The sequence below is a fragment of the Phacochoerus africanus genome, chromosome X (genome assembly GCF_016906955.1).
Source record: "Phacochoerus africanus isolate WHEZ1 chromosome X, ROS_Pafr_v1, whole genome shotgun sequence".
Lineage (NCBI taxonomy): Eukaryota > Metazoa > Chordata > Mammalia > Artiodactyla > Suidae > Phacochoerus > Phacochoerus africanus.
Genome location: NC_062560.1, coordinates 128,085,158 through 128,096,319, shown reverse-complemented (window position 1 = coordinate 128,096,319; position 11,162 = coordinate 128,085,158). Strand labels below are relative to the sequence as shown.

Sequence of the window (11,162 nt, the reverse complement as noted above, 5' to 3'; positions counted from 1 at the left end):
TCAGGATCCCTCTTCCTCCTCAATCACGGCCTCCTCAGGCAAGGATGGGCAGGACCTGGGATCCTTCTCACTGACTGTGAACATACGTTCTAGGACTTGCAACTTGCTGGTCTCCGCGTGGGCCCGGGGACCCCAGAGGAACTCGTAGCGGGCGGGGTCGCTGTGGGGCACCTGGCGGTACTCCAGGTACCCCTCCTGCACCCACACCTGGGTGAGGAGCTCCCTGGGCTCCCCATAGATGCAGTGCTCTTTCCCAGCACACACCCCCATCCTGTCCAGAGCTGCCCAGACCTCCTCCTCAGGGGCGCACTCGCCCTTCAGGAGGATTACACCCAGGAGCACCACCAGGAGGCCGGTCTTGGGCAGGCTCTGCCCATCACTCAGCACCCCATCCCAGGTGAGGCCCAGGGTGGGGACCAGGACATAGGTGTGCTCGCCGGGGTCCACCTCCTTCACATCCAAGCCAAAGACCAGCTGGATGAGCTCGGAGGCTTGGCCGAGGACCTCAGGGAAGTGGTCCTGAGCATCTCTGAGGACCACACTCAGCATCTCTGCCTGGGTGGCGGGCTCCTTGGCACAATACTTGAGAAGCAGGAACTCCACCAGGTCAGCCACCTTCAGATGCAGAGAGCCTGGCTGGGAAGCATCAGCATGTTCCTGGTCAGGCGAGCGACTTAGCCCCTCATCATCTTGGCTGCTGGAAGCATCATCTTTGGATTGGCTCAATGGAGTGGGGGCCATGGGAGCAGGGGAGGGGAAGACACCTCGAGGGTCCTGGGGGGGACTGGGGGTCTCAGCATCAGCCCCCTGCTCCAGGGTTTCTAGGAACAGGACAGAGTAGGAAGAGGAGACTGAGGAGGACGATGAGGGGAGTGTGGGCTCCTCCTCACCCCAAAGCAGCTGGGCCTCCACCAGGCTATGGGCCTCTATTGGGTCCTCAAGTTCGTTTTCCATCTTGCGGAGCTCATTCTGCTGACGCAGAGGCATGATGATGGGGCTGGACAACCCACAGGAGTGTGAGCAGGTGACAGATGGGGACCCCTGGCCTGGAGAGAGACGGGGTGTGAGGGGCCTGGGTTGAGAACCTCAGCCTCGGGCTGTGACAAAGGCCACCTCCCTACAGGTCTCCTCCTTAGGGGGGCTCTCAGGCCTCACAGGGGCTCTCCTCCTGGGTGGCCTGACCCCTGTGACCCTGAAGGAGGATGTGATGTGGCTCCTCAGGGTGCAGCCAGAGCAGCTTGTGGTTCCAGGGCTCTTTGGGGGTGGGGTGGCTTGGCTTTGTGGGGTCCTCTCTGCTCTGGGATTGGGAGCCCCTGGGTACACCCTCAGGGGACACACCTCACTTGGACACCTGGCACAGCCTGGACCTCCTGCTCTGTGACCCAAGGATGCGGGCCTCACACCTGGGCCTTCACCTCCAGTTCCTGTAGCCCCTGTAAGAGGAATGGAGGGGGCACCTCAAGTGTAAAGTGTGGCACAGCCCGGGGCCCCCAGTGCTGGCAGGAGTGTGGGCCGGACTCTGTGAGGCTCCCCAGTCCGGAGGATGGTAATCTCCCCTGGGGTCCCTCATACTGTTCACTTTTCCCTTTGAACGGCCTGGGCCTCCTGCCCTGTAACCTACGGTACCTGGTCTCTGTGAGACCCGAATGTTCAAGAAGTTCTGCAGTGCTCATCCAGCCCTACGGCCGACTTTGTTCTAGGGTTCAAGGTCTCTCAATCCTCCCTCAGGCTCCTCCCTTGACTCCCAGCAGTACCAGGACCCTCCCCTCTGCCCACCTGAGGCCCCGCCCCTTACACTAGGTCCCCAGCCTCTCTGAGACCCGGATGTCAGAAGTGCTGCCTGTGTGGTCATCCTGCCCTGGGGCCTCCCCGGACTGATTTCCGGGGCGGGCTTCTCTGAGGCCCCTCTGACCTGGGCTCCAGGGTCCCCTCGGTCCTCCCTCAGGAGCCTCACCTTGACTCCCAGCAAGACCTGGGCCCCTCTCCCTCTGGCGCTCCACCCCTGATTCCAGGGTCCCAGTCTCCCTGAGACCCGGATGTCAGATGTCAGGAAAAGGTGCCTGTGCTTATCGTGCCCCACAGCCTCCCAGGGTGGACTGCACTCTGGGGTCCGGCGTCCCCTCAGTCCTTCCTCAGGGCCCTGCTTTCTGTCCTGAGAGAACCTGGGCCTCCCCTCTGCCCCCCTGAGGGCCCGACCCTCTTCGCACCAGGTCCCCAGACGCTCTTCGACCCGGAAGTCAGGACGCTCTGCCCCCACGTTCATCCCGCCCCACGTCCGTCCCCCCCCCCCCCCCCCCCCCGGCCAGGGCCGACAGCAGGGGCGAGCTGCTCGGAGGGCCCCTCTGTTCTTGGGTGCAGGTCCCCCTCAGTCCTCCTTCGGGCGCCTCACCCGGACTCCCAGCACGACCTCGGCCTCGACCTCTGCCCTCTGGAGGTCCCGCCTTGTGTGTCAGGTGCCTGTGGTGTCTCTGAGACCCGGATGTCGGGAAGTCGGGCCACGGGGCCACGTGCTCATCTCGCCGCGGGGCCTCCCAGGGCTGATGGCAGGGGCGGGCTTCTCGGAGATCTCGGACCTGGGGTCCAGGTCGCCCCCACCTCGTCCTCCCTCAGAGTCCTCACCTTGGTCCCAGGTGGACCTCGGATGCTCCCCTCTACCCCCTGGAGGCCCCGCCCCTTATACCAGGTCCCTGGTCTCCTGAGACCACTGGTCAGGAAATGCTGCCTGTGCTCATCCTGCCCATGGCCTCCCAGGGCTGACTCTGTCGTGGGGTCCCCTCGGTGCTCCCTCAGTGCACTGACCTTGATTCAGACAGCATGTGACCCTTTCCTCTGCCCACCTGAAGCCCCGCCCCTAACACCAGGTTCGGAGTCTCTCTGAGACCCAGATGTCAGGAAATGCTGCAGGTGGTTACTGTGCCCCACAGCCTCCCAGGGCCATCTCCTGGGTTCCCGGGTCCCCTCAGTCCTTCCTCAGGTCCCTGCTTTCTGTCCTGACAGAACCTGGGCCCTCCCCTCTGGCCCCATGAGGGCCCAACCCTCCTGGCACCAGGTCCCCAGATGCTCTTAGACACGGAAGTCAGGACACTCTGCCCCATGTTCATCCCACCCTGCGCTTCCCAGGGCTGACTGCGGGTGGGGGCTTCTCTGAGATCCCCTCTGGCCTGGAGGGAGGCCCAGGTTCCCTGAGTCCTCCCTTCAGGGTTCTCACCTTGTCTCCCATTAGGACCTTGGTCCCTCCCCTCTGCGCCCTGCCCCTTATGCCAGTTTCCCAGCCTCTCTGAAACCCTGATCTCAGAAAGTCAGGAAAGGCTGCCAAGTGCTTATCACCCCCCCCCACCCGGTACCAGGGGCCCCCCTAGGCTGACCTCCAGGGTGGGCTTCTCTGAGCTCTCTGACCTGCGGTCCAGGGTCCCCTCAGTCCTCCCTCAGGCTCCTCACATTGACCTATAGCATGACCTGGGTACCCTCCCACTCTGCGCACCTGAGACCCTGCCCCTTATACCAGGTCCCCAATCTCTTTGACACCAGGATATCAGGAAGTCATGACAGGCTGACAAGTGCTTATTCCACCCATAGCCAAGCCTGACCACAGGTCCAAGGTGCCCTCAATCCTCCCTCAGGGGCCTCACCTTGACTCCCAGCAGGACCTCCGATTCACCCTCTGCCCACTGGAGGCTCCGCCCCTCGTACCAAGTCTCGGTCTCTGAGACCTGGACGTCAGGAAGTTAGAACAGCCTGCCATGTGCTCATCCCACTCTGGGTCTCCCCTGACTGACCGCTGTGGGAAGGAATCTGTTGAGTTTCCTCTGATCTTGGGTCCAGGGTCCCTGCAGTCATTTCCTAGGGTCCTCACCTGAGGCCCCGCCACTTGTACCAGGTCCGCAGTCACTCTGAGACCTGGGTGTCAGGAAGTCAGGACAGGCTGCTCAGTGTTCATCCTGCCCCAGGATGGTCTCATGTTATGAAGGCTATACAACCCAATAAAACTTGTTGTGTCTGCCTCTTGTGGTTGTATTTCCTTTATCAGCACCAAAATCCCTCAAATGAACTTCCTAAGTGCTGAATTTACTGAAAGATGGCAAAGCCATTTCAGTAAGGCTATTTAAGAGAAGATCAAATATTTCAAAAATAATTTTAAAGGAAATTTTTTTGGAGTAAAGAGTGGTTTGACTTTTCTCCATGAAAGAGGAGAAGGAGGTACTCTCTACCCTCAAATGGAATGTGTCAGTTCAGGTCCTCGAGGAAGCCAAGATGGCATTAGAAGTGCAAAAGATTTGTTGATAAATATAAAGGGAAGGCAAGAAGAGCCTTCTTCCACACATGTGGAAGGAGAGGGAGATGGAAGAAGGGCTGGAAGGGAGTGCCTCTGACTGTGGTGCACATTTAAGAAAGTCTTGGCCAGCCTAGCTGGGAGCTCTGGTAAATAGAAGGCCCACTGAGAAGGCCCACAATGAGCATAAATGATTCTAGTAGCCCTGGTGTGCTAAGTCATGGATTGGGTGCTGTCTGGGCACAGCATGAGCTCTGTGCAAATGCTGCAGTGGATCCTGAAAACACTCTGGCTGCACTTCTCTCTTAAAGTGACATCTGGAGTTCCCGTCGTGGCGCAGTGGTTAATGAATCTGACTAGGAACCATGAGGTTGCGGGTTCGGTCCCTGCCCTTGCTCAGTGGGTTAACGATCCGGCCTTGCCGTGAGCTGTGGTGTAGGTTGCAGACGCGGCTCGGATCCCGCGTTGCTGTGGCTCTGGCATAGGCCGGTGGCTACAGCTCCGATTGGACCCCTAGCCTGGGAACCTCCATATGCCGCGGAAGCAGCCCAAAGAAATAGTAAAAAGACAAAAAAAAAAAAGTGACATCTAAGTGGTGAACTTCCATAGCTACCACAGTCCACCCCTTGTACCACACAGGTCCACTATTCCATATACATATATTCAGGAAGCAGTTTTTATGTCGTTCCCATGGGCCTCTCTTACTGTGGGTAAACTTACAAAAGAGAAAGTGGTGGGGAAAAATATAATGCCATTGATGTGGTTGGTCTTGCAGCTGCAACAACTACTCATTATCTCCCTCCACTATCCATTCTAGGGTTCCCTCACCCTCAGCTATCACTTCTGCAGGCTTGGTGACTTTCCTACATCCTTGGGGGGTCTTAGTCCCTAGTATCCATTTCTTTCTCAGCCCAGAATTGTTGCACTTGGCCATTCACTATCACAATTGGGCAAGTGAGTACTAAGAACCATCCAAGCAGGTCATCTGTGTTCTGCACATATTTCTCCTTGCCCCAATTGTAACTGCAGTTCTACCTCTTCCTTGGCAAGTGTTAATTACCTTAACCAAAAAGAGAGACTATTTATGCCTACTGGTCTCTGAACACAGGGAACCAAAAATGTCAGGCAGCAGTCATATCTATGAAAACCACAAGACTCTGGCTGTGTCTTCTGGTGAGAATGCACTGTCTTTAGGGACCAGAATATATACACCTGCAGAATTCAGACTTGAGGACGTGGGAAACACAATGTCCACCTAGGTAGGTCACTAGGAAATATGGAAAGTGGAGCCACTCTGGCTTCCACCCTTTGGCTCCCAGATTCATGTATTCTTCTTACTGGTGGTACAGTGCCACATGGAGGTCTCAGATACAGTGCATATACTGCATCCTGGAGGATGGTACTCCATCCTTGCAAAATATTGCCTCTAAGTTTGTGCTTCAGCTGCACCTTCAGCAGGACATTCTGAAATTCTGTCAAGCTAGCAGCTTCCGGGTGATGCAGTGTGTGATTTCAGAGAATCCCATGCTCATGGGCCCGCTCACACATATCCTTCAGTCTGAAGTATGTCTTCTGACAGCATACTACCTTGTGTGGGATTACAGGCTCTCTGTGCCTCTGCTTTGCTCTCTACTCACTAAGGAGTCTGCTCTGTCGCCATGACAGAACAGGCCATCTCCTTTGCCAAGGACTTCCTGGCCAGAGGCATTGCCACCACCATCTCCAAGACATACATGGCCCCAATTAAATGGGTAGAGCTGCTGTGCGGGTGCAACACACCAGCAAGCAGATCATAGCCATAAGCAGTACAAGGGCATTATTGACTGTGTTGTGCACATCCCAAGGAACAGGGATGTGGGGAAATCTGGCACTGAGCGGGAGTTTGAAAGGCCTGGGAGACTGTCTACTAAATATCACCAACTCTGATGGCATCTTAGAGCTGTACCAGGGCTTCAATGTCTCTGTGCAGGACATCATCATCTATCCATGGCATACTTTGGCATTTATGACAGGTCTAAAGGCATGTTCCCCAAATCCTAGAACACCCACGTCGTGGTGAGCTGAACGGCTGCCCAGACCATGATAGGTGTGGCTGGCGTGGTGCCCTAGCCCTTTGACCCTGGACAGCAGTGGATGATGATGATGCAGTAGGAGTACAAAGGAGCCAACATCATGTACAGGGGGACCCTTAAGTGCTGACAGAAGATCTTCAAAGACGAAGGAGTAAAAACCTTCTTCAAGGGTGCCTGTCCAACATCCTCTGTTGCATAGGCAGTGCCTTTCTTGCTGAAGAAGGTCACCTAGGGGCTGCCCACTGGGCACACAGACCAAGAGAACCTTGTAGAATACTTAACTGTTACAGACTATTAACCTTCAGAAATTCCAGGGTCCCTGCAGAGGACTGAAGCCGCCCTGGAGGAGGGTGAATTTTGATCATGACCATCAGTACCCTGGGTCCATGTACTGATTAGGGAGGGGGGGAAATCATGGCATCTTCGTGAGTCCACAGGTGAGGCAGCTCCACTACCAGACCTAGACTCTAGGTGCTTGTAGGACCAAATTCTGTTTTGGTATTTTTTTAAAAATCATGTCTCACATTTGTACTGAAGCATTACTCTCTTTGCACAGTTTAATATTTGCAATTATGTTCCATGTTGGGCATTCCGCTGTAAAATAATAAACCCAGGACACAGAAAAAATAAAACAGACAAACAAAAAACATCCTTTATACTTCTACCCGTTGGGAAGCTCTTCCCTCCCCATTTTCTTTCAGGGATATCCCTAGGTGTGGCTATAACGTAACTGCCACCCATTTTCAACTTGTACCCAAACACCAAGCAAATCCATCCAAAAGCAAGCCTAGACCTCTTCCTCCTCCTTCATCTGGCCATAGTGTGAGCTGAGGGAGGGGCTGTAGTACACCTGTGATTCATAACATGATGGCCTGGGTACTGCTCACAAAGCTTACTCTTACCTCTGTCCCTGCCCACGCTGTATTCTAGATGCACCATTTCCACCCTACAATGAGTTGCTGATCGGCCGTCTGACTTTGACTTGAGCCTGACAGTTTCCAGCTCATTACGGGAAGTTCCAGAAACATTTTGTGTCCCACAGTCAAAAATCTGTCTCTACCAGGGCCAAGAAGCACACCAGAAGTTATTTCTAGAAATCATATAAACTCTCATGTGATGGCATAGCCTTTCTCCAGAACCTAATAAAGATTAGCTACCACAAAACCCACAGCAGTCGCCATTTTTTTTTGGGGGGGGGGCGGCTGCACCTACTGCATATGGAAGTTCCCAGGCTAGGGGTCGAATTGGAGCTGCAGCTGCCAGCCTAAGCCACAGCCACAGCAGTGCCAGATCTGAGCCACATCTGTGACATACACTGCAGATCGTGGCAATGATGGATCCTTAACCCACTGATCAAGGCTAGGATCGAACCCTCATCCTCATGGACACTATTCAAGTTCTTGACCCACTGAGCCAAAATGGGGATTCCTCTATGGGCTGTCTAGGTGATACACATCTCTGTATCGTATTATGAGAAAGGACAGGTATGACATAGGGCAAGAGAGTTAACATAGTGAAGCAAACTGTAAGTAAAGCTGTCTGTCCACACGATTGTGAGCTGCTTCTTGTCCTCTTTTCTTGACTGGTTGGAACACAAAGGAATGCACTCATCAAATCAATGGTCACGGTAACATGGACCTAAGGCAGCAAACAGCATCCACAACTGGAATTACTACTTGGTGAGGTCGGTGGTGGTATATAGTCATCCTACAGAATTCATCCAATTCCTGTGTTGTGACTGGCATTAAGTCAGGGAGAGGTTTTGCTAGAAGGAATAAAAATCAAATAAGGCTGGAGTTCCCTGGTGGCCTAATCACTTAAGGATTTTTGCATTGTCTTTGCTGTGGCTCAGGTTCAATCCATGGCCCAGAAACTTCTGCATGCTGTGGGTGTGGCCAAAAAAAAAATCAAATAAGGTTAAAAGGCAGCACCTGACTGTGGAAAGGGAGTTTACATTGGGCCTCTCAGGTGCTTGGTACCAATGCTACCATAGAAACTACTTGCCTTAGTGTCAAAAGATTGTGGAAAGGTAGACAGGAGAGTCACAACCAGGTCACCTAAGTGTAGCAGTTGAACTTTACTTAAATGATAGAGGGTCTGTCTGGACTTAAAAAGCAATATTCCATTTCTAAAGAGAATAGAAGTGTTGGAATACAATCGTAAGTATCTGGGAGGCTGGAGGTTAGATAAAAAATGCAAGTCTAAGAGGCACCTTTCCCTCATGATTGGACTGACTGTAAGAGCAACATGTCCACCAAGTTCACTAAGGCTTTAGGATAGGAACTACCCACGAATTGGAAACAGTATATAATGTAACAAAAGGAGCAAAAGTGTCACACTTAAGGAGCCTAGCTCAGCAACTCGGTAACCAGGGCAATCCCCTCAGTTTTCTTATCCTCAGTTTCTACCACTGAACAAGGAAAGGGTCCATGATCTCTGAGCTAAGAAAAAACTCCACTGCTCTGCAGGATCTCCTATTGGGAACAGGTAAGGAAACTAAAGCACAGAGATGAGTAAAATACCCAAGGCAAGTCAGCTACGGAGGCGCGATTTGAGCCCCAGCAAGGGGTCCATGCTCCCTGTGCTATGGGGCCTCCTTCTGTACCTGCGATTACAGAGGAGGAGGGCCGAGCTCCCCAGCTTGGGAGCAGGTCCACGGCTCCGCGGGTCTCCCCGCCCCCACGGAGCGCCGGCGCCCCGCGGGCAGAGACCCCCAACAGCGGGCTCGCTGCCACACGGGCTCTGGCCACGGGACACCCCCCCCCCCCCCCCGCCCCGGCTCTTCTCCTCGCGGGCACCCATTCTCCGCTCCGCCCGGAGGTCGGCGCGTGCTCGGGGGCCTGCGGCAGCCCCAAGGCCGCTGGGGGGGGGGGGGGAGGGGGGAGGGGGGAGGGGGAAGGGACGCGGGCGGCCCCGGGCGGCCAGCCGGCCCAAGCGTGGTCTTGGCGCGCCCTCTGGCGGCCGGCGCGAGCCACGGCCGCGCGAGGAGCGCCTCCGAGCCCCGTCGCGCCCGGGGGAGCCATTTCGCGGGGCGGACGGGCGCGGCTCCCGACAGGCACCGCGACGCACGCGGGCGGCTGCAGGAAATGGCGGCGCGCGCGCAGGCGCCCACGGGCCGGATGCTACCGCGCACCGCCCCGGCGCACTCCCGCGCAGGTGCGCACGGGCCGGCCTCGCGCCGAGACCGTGAGCGAGTCCGGAATTCGCGCCCAGGCGCGCGGGGCGGGTGCACGCGTTCTGCGCGGCTGCGGACTGGGTCCCTTCTTTCTTCCCAATGCACAACTTTCTGGCTTCCCATAGAGATCGTGAAGCTCTAGGACATTGAGTAGACTTGAGAAAAAAACTGATGAATTATTCAGAATGAATCTTTGCTGCAGCATCGACCCAGGGCTCATTTATCATGCGGTCATTGTGTACTCCTTTCCGTGTTTTATGGTTTTTTTTCACGTGTGCAGTCTGTGCTCCGGACACCTAAACCCACCACGGTGCTGTTGATTGGTATCACCCAGCACACTCATCTCTGTTCCTTAAGGTGGGTCCACAAACCAGGTCACCCTGTGTGGTAACCACGTTTTCAAATTAAACCACTCCTCAGTACCCAATGGACCAGCCGCAAGTCCCTGTCACTGGATCTGTCCAGCCCAGGAGACCACGCAGACCCTCTTGGACCTTGCCAACCATACAGCAATGCCCTCTCGGGGTACCAGCCTCACCTGAGCCTCACCGGCGTTGCTGCAGCAGACACCAAACTCAAACAGTGAAATTTATTGAACAGAAACATTGACTGAAATCAGTGAACGTGGGGAGGAATAAGAGAACAACTTCAAGCAGCCACTGGAGCCCACAAGTCTCACTCCCCACCCCCCGGTCCCTAACTTGGTGCCTCAGTGCCCCCCCCCCCGCCCACGCTGTGACCACCACCCCCATACTCTCCTTCCTGAGGGCCCTGCAGGCAGCCTTTCAACAGGACCATTAATCCCAACAATGTCCCCTTCCCCCAGGATGCCCCCTCTGCCTCTGACTGACATGCGGGGGGCTGGCCCTGCTTTAGGGCCCACACAGGACAGTCAGGACTGGAAAACACAGCAGGACACACTCCACAAGCAGAGGAAACTGAGTCACGAGGAGAGGCGGGCTGGAACCGCAGGACACAGTGGAGCCTCCCGAAGTCCCCGCCAGCCACGGGCGGTCCAGGTCTTCCTTCTGCAGGTCACGTGGTGGGCGCCGGCCTCGCCCTCGTCCATCCTGTCCTTCCCACTGTCTCCCGGGACTGGGCTGGGGGGGGCTCCACGCTGGGTGGGGCTGGGGGAGCTGCTCAGAGAAGGACACAGGCACATCCCCACAAGGACGTGTGGCCGCGGGGGGCCTACATCTACGCCCAGGAAGCAGACGGTGAGCTCGGGACACGGGACCACAGCGAGCAGAGCTTTGGCTGGCGCTGAAGCTCAGGCCACCTGGCGGGGTCCCGAAGTGGCTGTCCGGGTGGGCGGGGAACATGTGGCCAGGGCTCAGGGGCACCTCGGGGCTCTGTGGCAGAACCAAGGCTAGTGCGTGTTTGGAGAGGAGAGGACCAGAGAGCGGGCTGCCTTGACACGTGGGTCACTAGGGGCTACAGAGACACAGGTGGGCTCCCAGCACAGGGTGCAGTCCGCCTGCCCCCGGGGGACGCTGGACAGGGGTCCCCTCTCGGGAGGCCCAGGCACCTTGACATGGCCCCTGAGGTCTCCGAGGCCAGCGTGGGTGGCTGGGGCTGGGGGCAGGGCTGGCGTGGCAAAGCGGGGGGAGGGGGCCCCTCTCCCCTCCCCGATTGGTGTCACACA

At 56.2% G+C, this 11,162-nt stretch overlaps 1 protein-coding gene across 1 annotated transcript; it reads right to left on the bottom strand.

Annotated features, from left to right (window-relative positions):
* On the bottom strand, nucleotides 1-987 carry LOC125118150 (melanoma-associated antigen 8-like). Its single transcript, XM_047764276.1, has one exon. The coding sequence runs from the start codon at nucleotides 985-987 to the stop codon at nucleotides 1-3; it is 987 nt and encodes a 328-aa protein (XP_047620232.1).
* Between the last annotated feature and the right edge of the window lie 10,175 nt (nucleotides 988-11,162).